The following is a 26,799-nucleotide window of genomic DNA, read 5'->3' on the forward strand; positions in this document are numbered from 1 at the left end:
CATGCACAAGCCATTCCAGGTGCTTCTCCTTTTCCTCTTCCTTAGTTTACCATGAGCGGTGCCTGCAATGACCTCTGGAAATCCTATGATGGAGGGCAATCATTCAAAGAAAGAGATACTGGGTAGAACTCAGCAGTGCAACCAATGGAGGTTGCAATCCACAGTCTGGGAAATGTTGTACATTAAGACAGAATACTCCTACACACCCTTCACCTGGAATAATAACAGCCTGGGAGTTGCTTCCATGGAAAAATGTGCAATCAGATGTTATGTTCTCAAAACATTAATGTCCCAGTTATGTAATCTCCCTGTATTACCCTGAAACTTTAATCAATATTTCTGAATTTTTCAGTTCAGTTTAATTTGTTCCAGTGTCTTGTGCCTGGCATCTCAAAATATTAAAAGAATCAAGAATTACAATAAATAAAGACACTGTTTCCATAAAATTAAACCAAGTGCAAAATTAGATTTCTGGCAATTTAAAATGAGACACACACACACATACACATACAAAGGAAGCAAGACATTCTGTTACATGAAGATGTGAACTGTGAAGATAAGGAGGCATGCATTGTCCCCCTTGATACTGTGATATTCTCAAATCATGGGCAACCTTTACAAGTATACCATGGCTTCTTTTAAAGGAAGCTCTTACCCACAAGAGCACGTGCCTTTTTAAACTAGATTATCCTTATACAGTAATGTAACTGTGAATTTATTTATTTGCACAGAGTAATGACTACTCAAATTAGTGACATTTATCATAACTTTATTTTAGAAAGAAATATTTTATTTATTTATTTATTTATTTGATTTTTTTACCCCGCCCCTCTAGACCATGTCTCTCTCTATATATATCCCTTCAAACAGATGACACCTTCAATTAGAGGCCTGTCTTCTGATAGCCTTCTCCATAAAGGACTGTCCTATACAATAGAATATGAAGCTACATCCTGTCTCCTCTCTGATCATTCCTAGGAGTAAGCAGGACTTTGATCAGGGCCTGGTAGCAAGATGTATAATGTAAATCTCTGAAATTGCCCTTGACATAATGCTGTCCAATGACATTATGAGAACGTAAAAATGCAGAACTAAGTATCATGAGGGAAAACTGGAAGAGCAAGGGCAGTTTCAGTAGTGTTTACCTATGATATTATAGCTTTGACAGCTGCCTGATGTAATGTGTTAATTTTGGACCTCCTTGTGCAATATACAGGTATATTTATTTTAAAAAGAGAAATTGTATTCTAGAATCCTTTGTGGATGTACAGCTGCATTATGTTTAATTGTGCAAATTGTGCTGACAAATTGCTCCAGATTAACAAGTTGCTGCTTATATTCCGAGTCTTGCACCAGTCATGGAACTTGGACCATGACTAGGCATGCAAATAGCAACTTATTAATTAGTGGCAATTTGCCGCTCAGTTACATACAAGCACACATTCACATTTCCAATAGGATTCTGGCCATAATGTATATGTTCTTACACTGATTAATTTGTACAGATTTATACAAGTGTGTACAAATATTATAAGTTTGTCTTCTCTCACACACAAATATGTTTATAAAAATATAAAATGACATCTATTTTCAGTGAACATAACTCTGTGAGGGACAGCTTAGGTCACAGATGGGGAAGAGTTCTAGATTGTCAAATAAATGAGATATACATGTGATATATCTTATAAAGATTCGTTATCTTTTCTGAATGCGTATGTCCTTCACTGACTTTCAGAGAAAGTATTAGTTCTATGAACAATGAAAAGAGAGTCTTGTGGGACCTTAAAGACTTAAAAAGTATTATAGCATAAGCTTTTCATTCATTAAAGTTCATGCTCTAATAATTATGTTAAACCTTTTAGGTACCACAAGATGTTTGTTTTTAGTGCAACATGATTTTGGATTTTTTTTTAAATCAATGCATAGCATAAAACACAGAGATATTATATTTAACTTCAGCAATATGCACACAAACGTCAGAAAAGTTTCTATGATGAAGAAAACTTCTCTACGTTTTTTAAAGTACACACAGCCTAAAATTGACATACTATAGTTCTGGCATTTGCTGACGATTTGCTAGCTTTCAAAGGTGGGGAGCAGAGTTATACCATTCTTCCTAACCCCCAAGGTCACGTGTTCCCCGATAATAACATTCGCCTGATTTTGACGTTAAAGGGTCTTCCTCCCTAAAAACGATACCTTCCACTCTCCCCCTCCCCCTCTTGCTCTCTGCCTCTTCACAAAGCAGCCCCGACTACCACCAACCCCTTCCTTCTCTTCCCTTGTCTCCACCTCCAGGTGAAGCGGAGGGTGACGATTGGTCCGCTTCTGTGTCCTTTCTCGGACCGTAACCAACCAGGCTCTAGCTAACGGCGGCTGGTTGCCCAATGGGCTGAAGGCCTGACGCCCCTTGCCCGCCACAGACGGGGCTGTGGAGTCTGCGGAGTGGCAGTCGGAAGGAGGGCGGCAGAGGTGGAGGGTAGGTGGATTCGGGCGGCAGGTGCGACGGCAGCGGAAGCAGCAGCAAGGAGCGTCGGCCCCGAGTTTGGAGGCCAGGCGGGAAGAGGAGCGCGCGAGCGCCTCACCCCGCCCCCCCACCCCACCAGACAACCCCTGACTCCCTTTCCGTGGCCGGGCGCCGTTTAATGGACGATGTGAGGCGTGAGGGGTTGAGCTGCCGAGGCGGGCAGCCATGGTGGCCCCCGCAGCCCAGTGGTAACTGCAGCGCCGAAAGGTCTGGTGGAGGTTGCCGCCTAGCTCGGCCCCGTCCCGTCCGCTTTCGTAGGGGGCGTGTTCGTGCGTGAGAGTCCGGGAGCGCTCCGCTCGCTCGCTCGCCGTCGTTTGTTTCTCTTCTTTCGCCTTGGAGGAGCCGCCGCCGCCGCCATGTCCAGCTCCTCCTCGCAGACCCCTCCGCACCACCAGCAGCCCCCTCAGAGGATGCGGCGCGGCGCCGCCGGGTCCCCCACCAGCGGCAGCGCCGGAGCTTCGGTCGGTAGTAACGGGGCCGGAGGAGGAGGAGGAGGAGGAAGCAGCCTCAGCAGCAGCACCGTCGCTAGTAATACTAGTAGCGGCGGCGGCGGCGGGGTTGGCATCGGCGCCCCCGGTGGCAGCGCGGGGACGAGCCGGTTGCTCCAGCCGATCCGCGCCACCGTCCCTTACCAGCTCCTGAGGGGCAACCAGCACAGCCCGACGCGCTCGCCGGCCGCCTCCGCCTCGGTGGGGAGTAACACCGGCCCCGGGGGACCTCGAGGAGGAAGCGGTAACGGCGGGAGCCCGCCCCCGCCCAGCTGTACTCCGCCGTTGGCCCTGGCGGCCTCAGCGAGCGCCGCCGCCGCCAGCCCGCCAGGACCCGGCAGTGCGGTGGACCCGGGGCGGGTGAAGGGGAGGCAGAGGCGCTCGCCCGACAGTTTCACCAACAGCACCGCCGCCAACAGCAGCAGCAACGGCAGGCGGAGAAGCATCTCGCCTGAGCGAAGGAGCCCCAGTTCACCCATGTATAGAGGTAAAGGCACAGAAAGGGCCGGTCCATCATAACTCGTCCACACGCACATAACCTCCAGAGTTGACTCGTCAACATCGACCTTTAATCTCCCGGACCCCTCACCACCACCACCCCCAAAGCACCACTCCTTTAATGAAAAGGCTAGGCTTCTAACACAACCCCGTTGTGCCATTTCAGCTTTTCCCATGGAACAATCAAATCCTGATTGTTGACTACTGAGTAATTGTGTGTTTCATGGGCCTTCGTCTAGGATAAGGTTACAGCCCAAGATGAAAAGAAGAGGGGAGAAAACTCCTTTAAAAAAATTACACCCACCAGTGTGAAGATGAAGGTTAATTAGTTTCTCTTTTAGCACCCTTTCTCCATTCCAAAATAGATTTCCTGATCAGGCTGGCTAAAGGGTAGAATAGTAGTTTTCCCTTTTAGCCCATGTTTGAAGGTAAAGTGAGGACTCTAAGCCATATTAAGTAATTGAGAGTTCTTGGGACATCCCGGGCAGACTAACTCAGCTTGGAGTGCAAGATAATCTTCTGCAAATTCCTGGAAGGCTAGGTTGGCTTCTTCCCTGGAGTGGGATCATCAGTTGAATGAAGTTTATCTTTAATGCCTTTTCATCATTGCCATAAGTAAATAATTTAAAGTGGTTTTAGCGGTATCTGGTCATGAACCGTTTGCGTCATGTATGGTAATTATTCTTTTAACATTAATAGGGAATGTAGAGGTTGTCCTGAAGTGTGAAGTTAACTTTTCAAATGCTTTTTAGGGGATTCCTGACGCTTACGTCCTGGGATGTTTGCCTTCAAGAGCTAGAGTGCAAATATACTTGCGTGAGGGATACTTCTAGATATATACCAGTTGCAGTAATAGTCATTAAAATACTCCTGTACTCTTTTAATGGTATAGCAGTCAGGATACAAAAAGTTTCTTAAATTACTGTGCACTAAGAAACTTGCAGATTCTAAATACAAAGATTTATGAGATCTAGCAGTAGTATACAGTTTGCAACATTTCTAGAAGATGTACCAGACAATATTACTGGCTAGGATCCTGTTTGCAATCTGTCCCAAAACTCCTTTAAAACTATGCCCCTTTAAATATGACCCATTCACAGGGCTGAGACTACATTTTTACAAGCAAACATTTTAAATATAAACTAGGATGTTAAGAATGTACATTTCATAATATTTTTGTTAAAGAATGTAATATAGTACCATGAGCTACTACAGGCTAGACTTGAGTTCCAAATTTAAGTGAAAATAAATTCCAAAATCTCTGAAACAGAAGGGCATATATTCTGTGTTCTTCAAAGTCATAATTGCCATTTTAGATGCTTACTCCCTTTTCCTCACTTCAGCAGTTGAATAAATCATACTAAATACTGTACACTGTTTAGCTTGCTGCAGCTATCGGGTATCATGCATCTTTCAACACTACAGCTTCTTTAATTATGCTAAGACTGTGTTCCATTAAAACAGCAAATTAAAAAACCTTAGTTTAGTATTGAAAACAGCATATTAGAAGTATACTTCCCTTAAATTCTTGCAGTTGTGTAGGTCCAGTTATTTGGAGGAGCCGAAACACTTCTCCAAAATGCTATTGTACACTGAGCTTTAAAGAAAAATCACACCAAAATATGAATGTAAATTTCTTGCATTTCAGTTTATATGTAAATTGTGCAGCAGGTTTGATCTTGAATGTAAAAGAGTTTTTGGAAGTTATTATGGGATTAATCTTAACTACTTGAATCAGGTGCTGTGTAAAAATAGAGGTTAGTTCATATTTCTGTATATATCATGATTTAAGTATATAAATACTGACAAATGCAGGAAGTGTTTTTAAATTAAAATATAAAGCCCTTATAAGTGATTTTTCCTAATTTTTTTTAAAAGGGGAGTACTTTAGACAGTAATCACTTGAACATTTCTGTGGACTTAAGATTTTTTTTTCCACTTAGACTTCTAAGTTATATATTTGTTTGACTTGTTCTGAAGTCATAGTAGCATACATAGTTTTAAGGAATTGCGAGAGTACAATATGAAATTATATTTACTACCAGTCAGGGATTGTTGCCTACATATGTCATGAGGTAATGAGTCTCCCTCCTTAGTCAAGCCAGTTTCTTAGAAAGTGAACGTTCCTCAGTAAGTTTTGAATGAGTGGAAATAAGGGCTAGTTGCACTCATTCATTGCTATAGTTTTACAGAGATGTGAAATCACTTTGTTCAGGTCATAAAACTGCATTCTCTTTAGTCTTGCACACTTAAAAGTAAAATGCAGATTTTAAAAGTACAGGCTACAGAATCTGTCTTGTAAACTAGTTTTTGCTGAGCTTAACTAATTCAGTTGTCCTGGTTTTATCATCTCTCTATTGTTAACTGTTCTGGTCAATTTAATAAAATAGGAATGACAATCTGGCATTAACTGCAGAGAATCTCTGTAGAGCTGCTTTGTGAAAACTCATGTTACACTAAGAGGCAATAAATAAGCATTCAACTATTAAACACTGTGATAATTATTTAGCTTTGTACTTATTTTAACAATTGTCAAGAGCATGACATTTTAATAAATAGGCTTCCTTCTAGAGTATAATCTTGCTTTCTTTTGCAATGGTGTATGGCTGTGACTGCAAGTGAATCTTACTATTCAATTTATATTGGAGATAATATGGAAGAGAAAATATATATTTGTATGGAATATATTTACTACTTTGTCACAGTGCTCAGGTTTAAGTTCTTCAGTAGGTAAGGGAACTGCCAGAGATTCTTGAAAGGAAAGCTGAGAAACTGCTCTAGATTGGAAGCCTGTACAGGTCAGGCAGCTGCCACTGCAGACACTGACATCACTACTGCATGAATGAAAACAGCTTTCTCTGAGCTCCCCCCCCCCCCCAATCCTTTTCCCTCTGGTGTTCTTAAGATGTAAAATATTTATTTTAAAACCAGTATTAATTCTGATTTCAGATGTCATCAAGTCACAAAAGCTTTTACATTTCTAGGGCAGCTTTTAATGAAATTCTGGTCTTCCTATATGTTTTGGCTTCTCCATTTCTATTTTTGAAAAAAGTAGTTATTGCCTATGTCGTGTATGGATGCTGGAGAATGTATGTCTTACAGTTTTCAGGCTTCTGTCTCATTACCAGCTCTTAAACTGTTTTTATGCAGTAAATTTTTAGGACAAAATCTTACACTTTAGTAATTTGATTATATGAAAAATGAGTAATATGTAATTTAATCCAGTCCAGAAAGTTGGATTAGAGAACATAGATGACTAAATAGCATTTTATTTTATAATGTTACTATATTAATATGTACACTGAACAAATAAAAGCTGTAGTGTTTAAATTGGAGAAAATAAAAACAGCGTTTTTTGCTGTTTTCTTTTAATAAACATAGATGTGAATTGTGTAATTATTAATTATTAATTTAATTGCTGTTAAATTTGTATCTGACATTTTCAATTTAATATAAAATATATTTCATTATTGTAATGGCAGAAATCCTGTTGCTTAGGAAGTCACATTGAAGTAGGCCTGTTGCTTAGTAAGTCATAATAAAGTAGGCCCATTGAATCTGGGGATTTGATGAGTCAGCTGCTCCATAAGTTCCATTGATTTAAATGGGCCTACTCTGTGACTTACTATGTTGCAGTAAGCTGCAATTAGAGCACACCCATTTGAATCAGTGGATCATATGGAGGAGTTGACTCACCAAATCTGATTCCAAGGGGGGGGGTACTCTAATGCAGTTTACTACATTAAGCAACAGTATTTCAGTAATGATCACATAATGTAAAAAGGTGGCATGGTTAAAAATTATTATAAATCCTAGAAATATTTCCAGAATTTCCTACTAACAAAACAGAGTTTCTGTAAATTCAGTGCAGAATTTTAAAATGTTGAATTTTATATAGCTTTGCTGTGGGGTCATTTATAATAGATGAATATTTGATTTTGCAAACCTTCAGAAACTAGTTCTTACAAACATTTTTTAAGTAGCTTATGAATATGTTCTCTGAGGCTTGTAACGTCAGCCATTTTCCCAACAGCTGGTCTTGAGTAGGGATGGGACTTTCAGATGTTTTTGGACTCTTACTCCCAGAATTCACCAAAAATCCCCCCCCGGGCAGAATTCTGGGAGATGCAGTCAAAAAAGAAAAGTTTTCTGAGCAGTTTTCTGTACCTACACCTGAACCTCAATTGCTATGAAGGAAACTGTCCTGGTGCTGCATGGGAGTTCCAGGGCTTCATAGGAAAGATAGCTCTTTGAAAGAAGCCTTCTATGGAGCCTAATGGGCAGTGGGCCTACCTCTCCAATAAAGCCTTTCTATTCCCAGGGAGCACCAAGGCAGTTTCCACAAGTAGGTAAAGAAAGCTTCTCTGTAAACTTTTTGGCTGTATCTCCCAGAATTCTTCCTGGGGAATTCTTGGCAAATTCTGGGAGCTGGAGTCCAAAAAATCTGAAATTGCCATGCCTGGCTTTGAGTATGTTTAATCGTGGGCTTCATTGACATGTAGGTAACCTGATCTGTTTCTTTTAAAGTAGAGACATATCCAACACATACCATAAATTTTGAATATAAAATTTTCTGTGAAAACTGAAATGTGAAATTTGGGTGTTACATATTAGGCTTTGTTTCAAACTGTGGTGCTATGTATTTGGATCACTCCCACCCTCAAAAGTAGTCTACTGGTTTCTTGCATCATCATACATGACTACTTATGACTTCTGTTTTACTTAGACTGTGTAGGCAGATGGTGTATATGAGATGATCTTGGGATTTTTCCAAGGGAAAACAGTTTTAATGTGTATATTTCTGACCATGCAGTAAATCAGTATAAAGAGTAAAGTCTCACAATTTCAGAATTGTTTTGTTTTAAAATAAGTCTCTTCTAGTTCAATCCTATACTTAAATCATCCAGCTGAAATTAGATGCAAACCTTTGGTATCATATGTGCCCAAAGTCTAGAGATGCTTGAATTTGGAGTCGGGTATAAGTCTGTAGGAGAGAGTACATTCATTAAAAATATGTTCATAGAGCAAGGTGCTATAGAGTTTACTTATGTGGCTTTTAATTTGTAGGGAGGAAGAAAGTGATGTTTGTCATTCAGGTTTTTAGATGGAGATGGTTTCTGCTTGTTGGGTGAATGACAGGTTACAGGGCTGTAGTAATAGGATGAACACCATTCTGTTTCCATGATTAAATCACTTTTTCCAGAATCCAGAGAATCATGAAACTAGTCTGGTAAGCCAAGAGTATTTTAAAAGTTCCTTTTCAAATACAAGTCTTGCCCCAGCCCAATGCAAATAGAACACTATGCTTGAAATTCCCCTCAACTTCAGAGTGGTGCTTAATATGCCATGGGATCAGCAGGTCTAGGAAAGCAGCATTCCAATCACAGTTAAAGCCCTGCTTTTAACCTTTTAAAGCCCTAAATGTCCTAAGCCCAAGTTAGCTCATCTGAATTTGCTCAGGTATTTAGGTAGTCGTCAGAGATATTGTTCTTCAGCCTATTTTAAATGACAAGTACCCGAGATAGAACTTTCTTGGCGATAGCATCTCAGTTACAGGTTTCTGTCTCCAGGAAAATTTAAGAGGTTTCCTTTTTCCCTTGTTGCGTACATGGTAAAGACATTTTATTATCTTCATGACGTTGGCTTTAATGTTACTTTATTTTATACTGTATCATATGTTTTTAAAAGTAAAGGGCACAAATAATTTCAGAATAAATCTAGAATCTTAGCTGAATGTTTTTGGTCAAAGTTACTCTTTGGTTTTTACCATCTGAAAGCAAATGTAGAGGAGATTTAAAAAATCTGATGGTGGCTGTAGATAGAAGACTAGTGTGTGAAAGTAGTCCATATAATTTGCCATTCATACTCGTACATAAACTTTACTAAGAACTTGGTGAATTGCATATAGCTTGTATTGTACTTTTCAGATAGTTGATATGCTGACTTTATGTAGATGCACTGATGTGTGCAGAAGGATCCTTCAGCATGTCATATGTATACAGTACATACATAGATAAGAATATTTACTTGTGGCTGCTCCCTTATTGGTTTTGACCTGTAATAATTACTGGAGATGGGCACAGGCCACTGGTTCATTGGTTTGGTGTGGCTCATTTCCCAGATGAACAGCTGATCCACAGTTTGACACCCCAGCCCCTCCACTGGGCACCCACTCCTCAGCAGCACCTCACTCTGGCTCTTCTAGGTGCTGCCTCTGAGTAGATGCCTGCTGGAGGGAGCAGCATGCTAAACTGCAGATCAGCTGTTCAGCAGAGAAGTGAACCGTACTGAACCAGTGGTTCGTGCCCATATCTAATAATTGCTTTGTTGTTGCTGTTTAGTCATTTAGTCGTTTCTGACTCTTTGTGACCCCATGGACCGCCAGAGCACGCTAGCCCCTCCTGTCTTCCACTGCTTCCCGGAGTTGGGTCAAATTCATGTTGGTAGCTTCGGTGACACTGTTCAACCATCTCGTCTTCTGTCGTCCCCTTCTCTTGCCTTCACACTTTCCTAACATCAGTGTCTTTTCCAGGAAGTCTTCTCTTCTCATGAGATGGCCAAAGTATTGGAGCCTCAGCTTCAGGATCTGTCCTTCCAGTAAGCAGCCAGGGTTGATTTCTTTTAGAATTGATAGGTTTGTTCTCCTTGCAGTCCATGGGACTCTCAAGAGCCTCCTCCAGCACCACAATTCAAAGGCATCAATTCTTCGGCGGTCAGCTTTCTTTATGTTCTAGCCCTCACTTCCATACATCACTAGAGGAAAAAAACCGTAGCTTTGACTATGCGGACTTTTGTTGGGAAGGTGATGTCTCTGCTTTTTAAGTTGCTGTCAAGGTTTGTCAATGTTTTCCTGCCAAAAAGGAGGTGTCTTTTAATTTCGTGGCTGCTGTTACCATCTGCAGTGATCATGGAGCCCAAGAAAGTAACATCTGTCACTGCCTCCATATCTTCCCCTTCTATTTCCCAGGAGGTGATGGGACCAGTGGCCATGATCTTAGTTTTTTTGATGTTGAGCTTCAGAACAGTTTTGCACTGTCCTTTCACCCTCATTAAGAGGTTCTTTAATTCCTCCTCACTTTCTCCCTTCAGAGTGGTATCATCTGCATATTGGAGGTTGTTGATATTTCTTCCAGCAATTCTGCCTTGGGATTCATCCAGTCCGGCCTTTCCCATGATATATTCTCCATATAAGTTAAATAAGCAGGGGGACAATATACAGCCTTGTCGTATTCCTTTCCCAATTTTGAACCAATCAGTTGTTCCATATCCAGTTCTAACTGTTACTTCCTGTACCAAGTATAGGTTTCTAAGGAGATAGATAAGGTCATCAGGCACTCCCCTTTCTTTAAAGACTTGCCATAGTTTGCTGTGGCCCACACAGTCAAAGGCTTTTGCATAATCAATGAAGCAGAAGTAGTTGTTTTTCTGGAATTCTCTGGCTTTCTCCATAATCCTGCGCATGTTAGTTCCTCTGTCCACCAAATCGAGTTCCTTAAATCTGTTCCTCCCTTCCACTGTGTCTTCATAAGGGATTTTGTTTAGATTATACCTGACTAGCCCAGTGGTTTTTCCTACTCTCTTCAGTTTAACCTTGAATTTTGCTATGAGAAGCTGATGATCAGATCCTTTTATCTCTTGACTCCCTACTTTATCATTCGAAACCCCTATAATGAGCAGAACATCTTTGGTGTCAGTTCTAGAAGGAGTTGTAAGTCTTCATAAAATTGGTCAGTTTCAGTCTCCTCAGCATTGGTGGTTGGTGCATAAACTTGGATGACTGATGTTGAAAGGTCTGTCTTGGATTTGTGTTGAAATCATTCTATCATTTTTGAGATTATATCCCAGTATAGCTTTTCCCACTCTTTTGTTGACGATGAGGGCTACTCCATTCCTTCTATGGGATTCTTGCCCACAATAGTAGATATGATAATCATCTGAATTGAATTCACCCATTCCTGTCCATTTTAGTTCACTGACGCCCAGGATGGTCAGAAATCTGAGGGAGATAATTGCCTCTTTCGATCTTTGATTTATATGAACTGACTCAAAGCCTGTTTTAGAAACTGAAAGACTATTTTCTGTGTATTTTGTATGCTACATAGTTATATCTGTACATATGTGTGTCCATGTGTACATTGCAGTGTGTAGTCCAAGTAAAGTGAGAATGCATAGTACCTATACTTCAAATGAGTTTCTGCCTTGTGATATACATAAGCACAATTAATATGACTTGTTTGTCCTAGTGTTCATTGCCTCTGGTCCCAAACTCTGTTGTGCTGGGCAGTAAAAGGGAGCAGTTGTAGAGAAGGTAGTGGTTTCTATGTGCTATGTTGTCCTCCATATACAAGGAAATGTTAGTTTGCATATTAAAAACTGATGCAAATTAACCATGTCTGTTGCCTTTCAGGAGGCACAGAATGTTAAGTGAAAAAGAAATAGTCATTCGATCAGACTGACCCAAAGGCTTATGGTAATATTAATTGCCCTACCAACCATTCAGATTATTAGTCCTCCCCTATTTTTTTCCTTTAATCATAATCCATTCTCCAAGGAATAAATAAAGTGTGATGGAGACAGAATCCCTATCAGTTAAATTTTTTTTAAAGAAGGAGCAGTGAAATGGTATGTGCCGTGAGGTGCACATCCATACATGATCCTAGGTTCTCCCATATGCCGTCTTGCTGAAAACAAGTTAGAGGATAAAGGAGCAATTTAGTTATTAAAGATTTCTACCCTCATTTAATTCCAGATATCTTTAGATTTGTAGGATAAAGTACTAAACTTCTGAAGTGTTGTGGTGAGCAAAAAGCCACTGATAAAACTTCATTGTTAGCAGTGTCATGCTGTTGCACAGATTGTAGACTTTCTCAGTCATTGTATATGCATATATAAAATGCATATACAGTGGTGCCCCGCAAGACAGGCACTCCGTTTGACGACGAAATCGCATCACGATGAACTTTTTGCAATTGCAAAAGCGATTGCAAAACGATGTTCCCTATGGGGGAATTTCGCTTTGCGATGATCGGTTCCCTGTTTTGGGAACCGATCATCGCAAAGCGATTTTTTTAACAGCTGATTGTCGGTTTCAAAATGGCTGCCCACTGTGTTTTCACACGGATTCATCGCTGCACAGGCAGTGAATATGGCCGTGCTATGGAGGATCTTCGCTGGACGGTGAGTTTGAAGCCCCTAGGAACGCATTAATCTGGTTTTAATGTGTTTCTATGGGCTTTTTAAAATCGCATCACGACGAGGCACCACTGTAATCATCTTAAAATTGCAAACATTTTTTGTCATAAGTCAGAATTGCAATTATTTTATTCCCATTTTTATTGCTTCCATCTTTCAAGCTGTTTAATATATGGCATTATACAGCTGTTGTTTGCTTATTAGGAACCTAAGTTAGTACAGTTTCATGAATGGCCCCTGTAATAAATAAGAAACTTTGGCTTTCAAATGATGTTTGAATTAAGACTGTTTTGTTATGCTGTGTGCCGTCATGTTGCCTCCAAATTCTGGTGACCCGAATAGGGGTTTGGAAGTACGTGAGATATTTAAGGAGTGATTTCCTTGGTGCCATCCATAAGGGACTTTCCATGGCCAAGGTATCCACTTTATCTACTGCACCACACTGGCAAATCTAAGAGACCATACACAAAATTTTAAAAGTGCGTGGCTTCATTATGTATCCTAGAAGTTGTCAAATATGATTTGCTGTGCCCTGTAGTTTTAGCATTCATTAGTGACTCATTGAGTTGTATATTATTATAGTTAGCAATAGTTGTTTGATAGTTTGAATTTTCTGGGTCTTTGTTTGCTTTTAAAAAATAAAACTGCTTTGTAAACTGAGGGAGCAGAGTTGCAACTAGGCTGATTTTCTGTCCAGATGTGTTAGTTTGGCAGGTGTAATATATGGCCTTGCTCTGAAACATAGGTGAATAATATTTATAAATCAGTTGAGGTGCTTAGGGGGAATGGCCTTAAGGTCATGGATTATGCTGTTAGGAGTTGGAGAAGAAATACTAGAGATTGGTTTTTCAAGGCTGTGGCCTGCCAGTTGCCTTACTCTTGCCTAAATGTTATTTTCTGTAGCATGACTCAGAGTTTCTTGGGAATTTAAATGTCTGTGATGTGATGTGAGGAGGTGTAAATTGTTACTTAAACCACAAATGCTCTCATGGATTCCAAAAGTAGGAAAAAGCCATATTTCTGAAAGACAGGATGAGCAAAGTGTGTCCTCCCAAAATGTTGTTGAATTGCAACTTCCAGCATTATGTGCTGTTGGTTGTGCTGATTATGTCTCATGCTGGTTGCAGTTCTGCAGTTTCTGACAGGACCTTGTCCACCTTGCTAAGAGGCAAAGATGGGCAACACATGGGCTGCCTGTGGCTCCTATCCTTTTTTGTAGTCTCCAAGGGCCCATGCCATGAAAAAAGTGGTACTTAACTTTGTTAAGTGTCTTTTTTCCTTTGAAAAAAGGTATGTACTCTCTATGCCCCTTGCTTACAAGGAAATTCATACTCCCAAATCTCCCTAGAAGTGCTGATAAGCAAAAAATCTCTGAAGGTCAAAAATATAAATGTCAGCTGGGGAGCAGGAAATGTTTAGGTGATGATGGTAGGAGGCAATCCCAATTAGATTGATGGGCCCTTCCCTTATCCACCAGAAACCTGTAAGCATTTGCTATGCCAAGGCATTTTGAACACTCAGTCTTAAGGAAAGATTAATAATTACCCTGTTCATACTGCAAAACCATTGAGGAAGCAGAATTTATAGAGATAGCCAAATACATTGGACATAAAAAAATTATTCCCACAAGCTGAAGTTATTTTCATGTTAGTATTGTAGTAAAGGTACAGCAATCAAAGAAGTGTAAATTCTCTAACATGAAGTTATATTTCTCTAATGTATTTTGTGCATGGTCAAGGAAACTCTTACTCATGGCAACTATGCAAAATAACTGCTAGTCTTCATGTATAAAATTGTCCTCAGATGTGTTTGTACACATCAGGGATCTTCATGTGCCCGAAGTATTTTCCCCAAAGAAGACTAAAGAGAAGATACATTACAGTGCAGACTTACATTTGAAAGTTGTGTGGGTAATCTACAATTATTAAAAGCATACCAATTAGAAAGTTGTTCACAAACTTAGATTTTGCTGATTGTAAAAAGGAGGTATTGGGAAGGGTAATTCTCATACGAATACTCATTTCTTAATTTACTTATGCCATGGTTGTATTGGATCCACATATTCTCTCTCGTCACAAAATACTTGACATTGGTTTAATTTATCTTAGCTGCTGGAGGGGTTTTTGCTGCATAAAAGGCTTAGCAGAAAGTTGCTCTTGACAGAGAGTATTTACTTGATTAAGAAGCCTTTTCTGTGGCTTACCACATTTAAAACAGATGTGAACAACTAATTTATTCACAGCACTATATTTACAGTGTCACATATAACATTTTTCTGTTTCAGTGGACAGGCCAAAAACCCAACAAATTAGAACATCTAGTACCATAAGACGCACCTCTTCGTTGGACACAATAACAGGACCTTACCTCACAGGACAGTGGCCTCGAGATCCAAACATACATTATCCTTCATGCATGAAGGATAAATCCACTCAGGTAGGTTTGCGAAGCTGATTTGTTCTGATTAATTGTTGTCTCTCTCCATCTAAATTGCATGTTAATATCTAGTTCTGGAATTTAAAATAGTAAGCGATAGGCAATTTGTGATAGCAACAAAAATGAAATTACTTATCTGAGGGGACATAGTATTTCCAAATAGTCTTTCCACAGTCTTTCCAAATAGAAACATCTCTGTAGTTCACTTTTACATTTCCTGTCTTTCCCCCCTTCTCCCCACTCTGGTAGCTTTGCTTCTTTATCACACAAGTCAAGTCTTGTGTTGTAAGTTACTCAGGACAGAGATCTCTTTTTTTTGCTTCTAACATCCACTCATTGTGTACTTTTAATATTGTGTGTTTCTACTTTCTGACCTTGGAGAGTTTCTCCTTCAGTGTTTTTTTGTGGGAGTTTCTCTCCCCATCTGGTTATGAAAAGGCATAAGAACATAGTGTATCAGAGGGTTAGGGTATCTGAGGATGCCTAAAATGAATTGCTTCATCTAGTGATCCAAAGGATAGTCTTAAGGTTTCGATCTTCAGCAGTAAAGCAAGGTGCTATTTGAGCTCTTCTGCAGCAAAGCATTTGGGCCATTCAGTGCATGCAGCAGTGTTGTACTCTGAGATGCACAATGCCATCTGCATAATCCCTGTGAGAGATCAAGTCTTTGGAAAAGTGTGCTAACTTTGCTTTGTGTTTGTGAAGCCTTCTGTTTAGTGGAGAGCAACTTCCTGCATTTATGAAAATAACTATTAAAATACAAATCATGAATAACTGAGACTTGGACATACAAGAAACAGTCATAGTTTAATTTTAGTCTGGCTGCTTTTCAAATAGTATGGGAGATTCAAGACATTAAAATCATACTTTTTAAAGATAGGTGTATAAAAGTACTAACAAATTACCTGTACAAAAGGTCTCTTCTAGTACTTTTCATGTCTTTCATTCTGTATTTATTTTTCACATAGTTCCCCAGTTTCTTTGTGTGCATGTGGTACCTGCAGAGATCAACAATGGCTGGTGCTTCAGGTTGTGTTCTTCCAGGAAACACATTTGAAATGATAGCATTTAGTTCCAGTGATTCCTTTCACTATTGCTTCTGATGTGAAGAGTGTTAATATCATGAGATGCTTACCCTTTCAGAAGTGACTTGAAAGTAAAGTGTTAATTAGGTGGGAAAGTCTTGGACCCAGCAGCTCCTGGCAAAAATAGCTCTTGGTTGTAATTTTAAAAGGTTACCTAGCTTCTGCCATCCTTCCCCTGCCCCCCAACTTCACTGACCCACTCATTTTCAGTTCAGGAACCTGCATGTTTTCTATTTTTTTTTTCATATACTGTAGCACTATATAGGATTCTACTTTCTGTTATGACTTTGGACTAGGTTATATTGGCACAGATATTCTAAGATGGTGGTTTACTATACCTTTACCTTTCACTGCTCTGCTAAAGGCCTTGTTGTAAAAGCTGGGATGAAAACCTTAAACTTTTAAGTGCGGGAAATTAAGGCCAGTATGACCTTTGAGATGGTATCCACTTGCTCACCATAAACACATTTTTTTTTACTTTCCCTAACACATAATGCTTAGTTATTTCAGCCTGAGTATGCCAGTTAGAATAAACAGAATTATCTCTGACCAATGAAATATTCAGTATGTCTCAGATTCGAGGCAAGTAACATGGAGATAAAAAGATTGATAAATGCACAGTCCTCCATCTGGGTCTTAATTATATTTGTGTTGAATTCTGGGGGTAAATATAAAATTGCTACTGCATTCTCAACAGTAGGGTTTTGGTTGTTAGGCTGAACCTGCTGTGATTATTCCGTTTCTGAATGGCCTATTAAGTCATGAAGCTAAGTAGTTTTCTCCTCGTTACTATTCTGTTCTGGTTGTTTTTAAAAGAATTTCAGGCTGTCCTTATTTACTTCCCACCTATGTCATTGTACTCTGTGCCTTTTAATATGTAATATGGAAGACTGCCCCAAATGCTCTTGATATTACTCATTATTGGGTAAAAGTTTTCTGATATATTTATTAATTATACTGCGATATCAACAAAGACTTATGCATTGATTTGATTATTCAGGAACATCTGACTGTTGATTACTTGATCCTTTGACTTGATAAGGCTGGGAATGTTGGAGAACTGGGAGCAATACTATACTAATAGAATGATTACATGCTTGCTAGATGTATGATTTTTAGGCTGTCCTACGCAACAGATGTGTTCAGTGATTTGCGTGCTCTGGGTGGATTCATCTTTCATTATCAGTTAACTCAGTTATAGATATACCTGGGTTATATTTACTGCATTATTACTGGAAAATGCTGTATACTGAGTTCAGGGTTTGGAGAAGAAGAATTACTCTGTGGTAGAACATATATTTTGTAGGCAGAAGATCCTGATTCAGCTTCTGGCATTTCCAGTTAGAAGGATTAGGGAGCAGGTCATGCGGAAATGCCTTTTCTAGACAGCTACTGTCCAAATTAGATAACATTGATTAGAGAATTATTTGGTTTATATAATGCACTCTGACTTAAGAGTTCTTATGTTTAATATACAGTGGTGCCTCGCTTAGCAATGTTAATCAGTGCAGCAAAAATCGCTGCTAAGCGATTTCATCGCTAAGCGATTTTAAAAAGCCCATAGAAACGCATTAAAATGTGTTTAATGCGTTCCTATTGGCTTAAAAACTAACCTTATGCGAAAATCCTCCATTGTGGTGGCCATTTTCGGTGCCTCTAAAGCGAGGCAAAACAGTGGGCGGCCATTTTGTTTACCTGGCAGCCATTTTGGAACCGCCGATCAGCTGGCCGAAAATGGGGGCTTTGCAGTGATTGCTTCCCTGCGATCATTGCAAAGCAAAATTTCCCCATTTCATCGCTATACGGAGCAATCGCTATGCGAGGCACCACTGTACTGGATATGAAAGTCTTTTCAGTCTTGATACTAGCTTTCCTTCCATCCTTGGTTATTTAGATTTATCACTAGAGATGGGGACGAATTGCCATTTTGGTGATTCATCCTGCTTCGTGATCCGTCAAAGTCGATGAAGCACGAAGCTCCCCCATGAACCGATGAAGCACAAATTTATTCGTCAATTTGTTGGGGGGGTTAGACAGCCAGAGGCTGTCTAAAAAAAGCCCTGACCCCCCTGCTGCCACCCCCACCCCTTAAGACAGGCTAAGGGAATCCAGGCTGTCCTTTGCAAAGATGGCAGCTGCAGCTTCCCTACCCTAAATGAAGCCACAGCCGGCATCTTTGCAAAGGGCAGCCAGTCTCCCTTACTGCAGGCTGTGTCTGAGGAAGGGAGAGGAAGGGGGTGGGGGTAGGTTGTGGGGGTAGGTTGCTGCCTGTTAGCTCACCAATCAGCTGATCGGCGGGCCCATAGGCAAAATGAGAAAGTCGTAGGAAGAGAGGGAAGGCTGGCCTCTTTCTTTGGAGACAAATAAGAATGGGGAAATATTCATCCCTTCGTACTCATTGGGGTTTCTGGAACTGACATATATGAAGGGACAAATATTTAACAAATCAATGATTTCTCACGAATATCTCATTCCGTTTTTTATTCATCCCTATGTGTATTTACCACACTTTATAGACCACTAAACTGGTTATGATCTGCTTTAACCCAACCTGACACGAAGTCCAAAACCAAATCTAAATATATATATATATATATATAACTCTATGTAAAATCATCATCATCATCGAATTGCAGAGCTGGAAGGAATTCAATGGATCATCAAGTCCAGCCCCCCATCATGGAGGCACAGTGGGGAATCAGACTTCCAACCCCTCAATCCATAGCCAGATGTCTAAACCACTGAGCTATCCAGCAGTTCATTTGCTTATGTCTTAAATAACATTAGAAGACATACTGTATATACTTGAATGGGTTATGCAGGTTATTATTTGGAATTTGGCATTTGTTTTTGTTTTCTACAATAAATCACATAATTTTCCCTTCTAGGAAACCCATCTGGCAAACGGATATCTACAGACATCTTAATATGGCTCACTTGGTAGAAGGACCTAAGGTAGGCGGCTTTGTGGCCTTGTACTGTATAGGCCTAGCTCCACCTAGCTTCCTATTAAAAAAGGAGGCCAGGCAGAGATAGGCCTGTGTTAGGCTACAAAACCTTCTAGCCTAGTCCTCTCTCCTAGGTGAAACACATTTAGGTGTGTGCCTGCCAAATGGGATTCCTATATTGGGGAATTATGGGATTTGTAGTCAAAAATAGCACATCACATTATATAACATCCTTTTTAGCAAGAGGAATAATAATTTTCAGATCTTCTTTTACCATAATTAGAGGAATAACCTCTGCATGGCACCGCAAAATTGGTTTAGTGGGACCATATTTAGCAGTGATTTCCTAAGTGTCATGGGCTTTACTGGAGAAGTGGGCATATGAGACTGACAAAAATGAAGTTGCAATTAAAAATAATTTGATGTATTCTCGTAGGCTTTCACGGCTGAGATCAGATGGTTGTTGTGGGTTTTCCGGGCTGTTTCGCTGTGTTCTTAAGGTTTTTCTTCGTAACATTTTGCCAGTCTCTGTGGCCAGAGTCAAACTCCTGTCTGAAGATGCCGGCCACAGAGACTGGCAAAATGGTAGGAAGATAAGCCTTAAGAACACGGCCAAACAGCCCGGAAAATGCACAAAAACCAAAAATAATTTGCTTTACAAATAGTAGTTTTGTTGTATAATTCACCTTGGAAGTCATCTCTTATTTTGGTACTTCTTATTGAGAAGTATCTTGTTTTGAGTACAAATAATGTGGTTTGCATCTTCATAGAGTAGATGACAATCTGCTATCCAGATACAATTTACAGTACAATCTTAGCTACTCTCTGAAGATATAAGCTATAGCAATATGTTTTTCCTACAGAGTAATTTGTCGGGAAATGAATATGTACTTGCTTCCAGAAGTTGTATAGGAGAGAGATTCCATGCTTCCTTCTGTCTGTCTGTCTGTCTGTCTATTTATTTATTTATTTATTCATTTATTCATTTATTCATTTATTCATTTATTTGATTTATATCCCACCCATCTGGTCTGGTCGACCACTCTGGGCGGCTTCCAATAAGGTGTATACGATAAAACATAAGAATTTTACAAACAGTCCATAACACATACAATAATAAAACAAATAATAAATGAAATAAAAAATAAAGAAAGACTTAAATATTGACAATAATATTTAATAATAAATAATCTATAACATTATCTTGGTACTAACTACTTGAAGAAGCAGTGGGGCAATGTATAGCCTATAAATTTTATTGTCTCAACAGAAAATACAGTTTTCTCACTTGAAAGTATGTCCCACAGTGAATATATTAATGTCTTAAGCGCCATGTAATAACATGTGCTTGTTAAAATAGGGATATTTTGAGAGAAGAATCTGTTCCTCAGTGACTCAGTAGTGTCAAAGTATAAGGGAAGTTCATGCACAGTGGCACCAGCGTTATTGTTAGGCCTTTATTATTAATTTGCATAAAAACACAGGGTGGCTAACAGCAATAAAATCTATGCTAGAAAATAATCTATGTAACGCAATAAGCAGTAGCAAAGTCTGTGTATAAATCAGGTGCAATCAGATTTTTTTAAAAAGCAGCCAGTTAAAACAACAATTAAATTAAATATACACATTATAGGTTAAAACAGTAGCTCACAACAAATCAACTCATTAGGCCAATGCTTGTTGAAATAAAAAGTTTTCCTTTGCTGCTGATCAGTTAAGGCTGTGAGCCGCAATGCACGTTTGACAGGTAAAGTTGACAACAGCCTTGCAGATAGGCACAAAAGCAGACAGATCATGTGCAATTCTTATTTAGCCTTCAGACGAATCAGTGGTCTGTCTGATGTCACATGCCTATTTCAGTAACTGATGATTATGAAAAGTTTGAAGGGTAGAGAGGAACCAGATCCTTTTAAACTAACAAATAGACAAGATTTTGGTCTGTTTAAGGCAGTTCTTCAGCATTTTATAGGTGAGTGGCTGAAACAGAATCCAAGAAATAGGAAATGCCCTTTCATTTTTAATTTGCTACATCAGTGTCCGGCCTTTTTTTAAACCATGAAACTGAAGGTATCTGTGTTTCCCAGGTGGTCTTACCTGTTTAATTTCAGCAAAGTAGCTGCATCATGTGTTCTCAGATCATACACTGGGACATCTTTCTCTCTCTTTTTTTTACAGTACCTTTCACCATTTCAGAGTGAAAAGGAGGCAAAAGAAGGCTTCTGGTTCTTTTTTTTTGGATTGAAGTTTTGAATTGAAGTTTGTGAACCCGGACAAGGCAAGGTCCTTAGGGTGGGTGGACCCACCATCAGCGGTTTGGGAAACTCCGTCTCTTTCGGGGTGTGTGTGACTCTCACTGCTAAGAATGAGGTTCACAGCTTGGACCCGGTGCTCACCATGGAAACTCAGGTGGCATCAGTGGTCTGCTCCGCCTATTTCCATCTTTGGCGGATTGCCCAGCGGCGTCCCTTTCTTGACGTTGGTGCACTCACCACCTTGGTCCATGCGCTCGTAATCTCGAGATTAGACCACTGCAATGTGCTCTACCTGGGGCTATCTTCGAGATTAATGTGGAAACTCTAAATGGTGCAGAATGCAGTGGCCAGACTTCTTAGTGGGGCGAGGAAACATCAACATATTACTCCCACTCTGGCCGCATTGCATTGGCTGCCCATTTGATTCCGTGTTGATTTCAAAGTTCTAATGCTAACATACAAAACCCTAAATGGTTTAGGACCTCAATACTTGGCAGAATGCCTCCTCCCACCTAGATCTACTCGTATTGCCCGATCTAGCCAGGAGGGGTGACTGAGGAGCCTAACTCCGAGGGAGGCCCGGAAAGAAAAAACAAGACACCGGGCCTTCTCGGCAATGGCTCCCAGACTCTGGAACAAACTCCCCCCCCCCCGAGATTTGTTTGGCCCCCTCGCTGGGCACTTTCAAAAACCAATTCAAGACCTGGTTATATAGACAGGCCTTCCCTCCGGGCACTATGTAACTTTCTTTTCTCTATCTTTATCTACTTCGTTTTGTGTAAATATTGGAAATTGTTATTTGATATTAATTGTTTTTATTCAGCATTTTGTGAGCCGCCCAGAGTAGACTATGTCTAAATTGGCGGCATATAAGCTCAATAAATATTAGCTAGCTAGCTAGCTAGCTAAATAAATAAATAAATAAATAAAAGTGAACGTTGCAATGATACCTTGTACAGATGTGGTGGCGTTGTGCATTAAACCGCAGAATCCTCTGGGCTGTAAGGTCAGAAGACCAGCAGTCGTGAGATCGAATCCACGCGACTGAGTGAGCTCCCATTGCTTGTCCCAGCTCCTGCCATCCTAGCATTTCGAAAGCATGTAAAAATGTGAATAGATAAATAGGTACCACCATGGTGGGAAGGTAACAACATTAAGTCGTACTGGCCATGTGACCACGGAAACTGTCTTCAGACAAACACTGGCTCTATGGCTTGGAAACGGGGATGAGCACCACTCCCTAGAGTCGGATATGACTGGACTAAATGTCAAGGGGAACTTTACCTTTACCATACAGATTATTACTTCTGTGGAATACTAAACCTTTTGAAGTTTCAGAGTGATGAAATCCAACCATGCCTCAGATGACATTTAGGATGAATATAGTACAGGACTGTCATCATAAATTATTAGAGTAATTGTGTTTTTATCATACAATAAATAAGTAATAATGTGGATTTAAAGATACTTATTAGTATGCTATATTCAGTGCTGTTCCCCAACATTTTGTAAGGAGAAAAAGTGTTTACTGTGCATTTCATCACTAGTGCTGAGTTGCAATACAGTTAAAAAAACGCAAAACGATGTAGTAGAAGCTTCAGGAAAGTGTGTTAATTTGAGTCAGAAACGACTGAAACTAGTTAGAGAAGTTAATCATGACTAAAGCAAAATTGCATTTGTTAGCTGTTAAATTAGGTGTTCTGAAATACAGTTTTCACAGCTGCGTCATATTGAGAATTTTTCTGATTTAGGCATAATTTTTTACTCTTATGACTAAATCCAGCTGTTAATCCCAACTAGAATAGACCTGTTGAGTAACAGTGGTTTACAGAAATACTAATTTACCAAACTCCCATTGATTTGATCACTCTATTCTAGTTGAAACTAACAACTTAGATTTTATTCTGTATTTTCAAATAGTTTGATTTTTATTTTATTAGACAAGTCTTCAGAACAGTGCTTTCAAACAGTTACATATTATCAGTTCTAGTCAACAAATATTTATTATTTATTTATCTAAAATATTTTTACCCCACCTTTCTTCTTGAAAAGGGCCCAAGTTGGCTTACAGCACTGAAAGTATTTGAAGTTGAAAACAATGAGTATACAATGGTGGTTAATGTCCTTAGAAATAATATTTGAAGCTAAGAACAATGAATAACGAGACATCTTACATAATTTAAAGGCAATATTAAAACTAAGAACCGTAAGTATACAAATATTTTTTTTTAAAAAAGCATTACAAGCTAATCAAGAAATAAACCAGCTTGTTCGTATCAAGTTTTATACAAAGCAGAATGGACAGCAAAGCACCATACAAATGCCACTATTGGCAACTGTGCTGATTATTAAGAACAAATGTTTAGATTCTCATTATGTAGTTTTTCACCTAAAGATTTGGACAAGAACACCTGACTTTAAGAACATTCCCGGCACATGCCATGGTATAAGTAAGAAGTTCTGTCATGTTGGTTGTTGTGGGTTTTTCGGGCTCTTTGGCCGTGTTCTGAAGGTTGTTCTTCCTAACGTTTCGCCAGTCTCTGTGGCCGGCATCTTCAGAGGACAACACTGTCATGTTGCTTGCATTATTCACCTCATCTTCAATACTATTTTTAAAAACTTAAGTAAGCAAATATTTACATTCTTTGTAGCAATTCTTTTTCCTTAGAGAGCTGTTAAAGCTTTATCTGTGTCCCAGAGGCCACAATAATCTTGTTTAAGTCTTTACCACGTGTATTATGAACTAACAAGTGGACAGTAGAGATTTCTTGTGGGCAACCTATTCATAGTCCATATTCTTGCAGTAATATTAGAAAGTGAAATCATTTTGCCAAGAATCAAACATCTTCATACAGGAAGTCAGTTGGGGGGGGGAGGCAGAAATTGGCTTATAGAAAACATAGTTTTTCGTTTGTGTTATTTCTGGGTCATGCATTCAGGCATTAGTGCAGTTGTTTCAGTGTTCATGAAAGCTACAGTCCATGTAAAGCATTTGTTGTGAAACCTACACTACCTAATCGGGGTAAGGGGAGGAGATTTAAAAACTTAGTGATATAGCCCCCATAGTCACCAAGTTAGCTGTTCCCACATATGCACACCCCACACGAGGAAATACTTCAACAATCTGTTCTCTCTGCATGTTTTATTTACATCACAAGGTATAAAATAAACAATGCATAGAAAAGACTCTTCTAAAATGTTGAAAAGGACAAAAGTACATGGTGATTGTTCTTTGGCAGACAGTTGCAGCGATCATAACGGGACTGTGCATATACATATGGACAACTGTCCTGGACATAAATAGTTTGTTTTCTTTTGTACCAAAACATCAGCATTACGTACTGTTTCTGGGACAGCAGAAATGGTAGATTGCAAGTTTGCAGGGATGATCCCTGATAATTGTCTCTAACAAGCAGTGTTATTTATATATAAGGCATCTACAATGTTGGAAGGGCTTTCTGCCAGTGTAGTAGTCTTTCCAGGGTACAGTTAGTGCTGGGGGAAAAAGGGGGAGGGAAAAGATATTCATGAAGTATTGAAGGTTGTAGAATGTGGTCAAAGAACCGTGCTGCTGCTTATATTAATAATTAAATGTTTCTTCATTTATGAGTATGTAGCTTTAAAAGTAGAGTCTCTAGCCCCATCTGCTGCTTGTCCCTGTCTCCATGGCAATAAGGGTTGTCTGAAGTGGCTCCATATGATTGTGATCCTTGAAGAATCATACTTTCTAATTGTGCAGAGAAGATGGATGTACTGTATAGTACTATATACCAGACTGTCTGTACTCAGGTGGAGATAGTGAAAACTGGGGGGTAGATCTAGAACTCTGCTCACGCTTTCAGATTAGCCCTTTTCTGAATGCCTGAATAAAGCTATTGAGGGGGAAAAGGGACTTGGTTTCTCTTTGTCTGGTAGATATATTTTAAAAGTTCAGTATATTTTTGAGTTAAAAAAACAAACACTTCTTTAATAGTAGTACTGTACAATGAAATTTTCATTTTTTATATACAGATGACTTGGTGAGACTTTTCCTCTCTCTATGTTCATTGTAATTAAGAAAAGTGATAGAAATGTAAACTCATTTCCATCTCATTGATCTGGAAAAAAAATACTGCTACAGTACTTTTCGAATCCATTTTAAACAGAATTGTGCTGAGCCAGAATGGTAGATAGGGCATTTGACCTCTTGTATCTTTCTGAACATCTCTGCTGTCATGACTCACTGTGAGTGAATAATTTATTTTCTGAATGCACCAACAGTGTAGCTGTTACTTCATCTTCTGAATTTAATATGCTTGAAGATGTTCACAGCTGAGTAGGTGGTAAGAATGTTAAATTATACCTTTCCATATGAAGGATGTTTAGAGCAGTGTTAAAACTTAATTCACAGTGCTTACATCTTCCCTAGTGAATTACGAATCACTGGCCGGAATCCTGTTTGTGCAGCTATGCTGTGTAAGGCTTATCATTCATCATCCACAGGGATTTTTGGAAATAAAGTTTTTTTTAATTCCCCCACCCACAAAAGTCTAAAGATCTCATGAAATCCCCTTTGTCATTGGGGGCTGCAAAATGGAGATGACTTTACCAATGGTGACAGCTTTACAGTTTTAGATTAAAGACTACCCTCAGACCTACAGCATCCACGAGCTTCCCCATTATGAAAAGGTTTCCATTGAAACTTCAAAACCTTTTGGGGGAACCAGAAATTATTTCCAAACAATCATCACTGCTAATGACATCACCACTCTTAGTACTGTTCCCCAAGTTGGTGCAACTTGCAGAACAGGATTTCAGTCACTATTGAAATCTTGAGGTTGTTGTAATCAGTACATCTAGTTAGTTGTAGTTTATTAGCATTTTTTAAAAAAGAATGTTTGGCAAGGAGCTTCAATATTTTGGTAATACACTTGAATCTTAAACCCGTTCTTAGTAGTCTTACCTTTGAGTTTATTTGTTTGGTATGGTTACTTTAAATCAGGGGTACTGTTGGTATGGATGGATACTCTCATACCTACATAGCAGTGTAAAGAATTATTGTTTTTTTTAATGCAATTTGTATCCCACTCCCATGAGTATCACAGCATCTGTATTTGGGTGGATTACAACACGTATCAGGAATACTTGCTTTATGTGCCATGATACTTTTCTGATCCTGGCTGTTAAAATGGAAATGACACAGCTCATTGAAAATGCACATTCTTCGAATATACAGCCCCTACTGATCACTTTAGTCAAGGCTTTAATATGTAGCTGGTTAATATTCTGGTATCTTCAGTTGAAAGGATCAGGTAGTAGACCATGTGAAATACCTCTGCTTGAGATTTTACCAGTCGTAGTAAAGAATACTAGATGAGCCAATAGCCTGACCTT

The 26,799-nt window shown here is 39.4% G+C and overlaps 1 protein-coding gene across 5 annotated transcripts in view; it reads left to right on the plus strand.

The window, feature by feature from the left end:
- The first annotated feature begins 2,578 nt into the window (after positions 1–2,578).
- Positions 2,579–26,799, plus strand: part of GLCCI1 (glucocorticoid induced 1) — a 56,565-nt gene continuing 32,344 nt past the window's right edge. For all 5 annotated transcript variants that reach the window (XM_073003225.2, XM_073003226.2, XM_073003227.2 and 2 more), the window contains exons 1-2: positions 2,579–3,502; positions 14,990–15,141. In XM_073003225.2, the coding sequence (XP_072859326.2) occupies positions 2,884–3,502; positions 14,990–15,141 (771 nt within the window). In that variant the 5' untranslated portion in view covers positions 2,579–2,883. The remainder of the gene's footprint in view (positions 3,503–14,989; positions 15,142–26,799) is intronic.

Source organism: Pogona vitticeps, chromosome 6, assembly GCF_051106095.1.
Source record: "Pogona vitticeps strain Pit_001003342236 chromosome 6, PviZW2.1, whole genome shotgun sequence".
Lineage (NCBI taxonomy): Eukaryota > Metazoa > Chordata > Lepidosauria > Squamata > Agamidae > Pogona > Pogona vitticeps.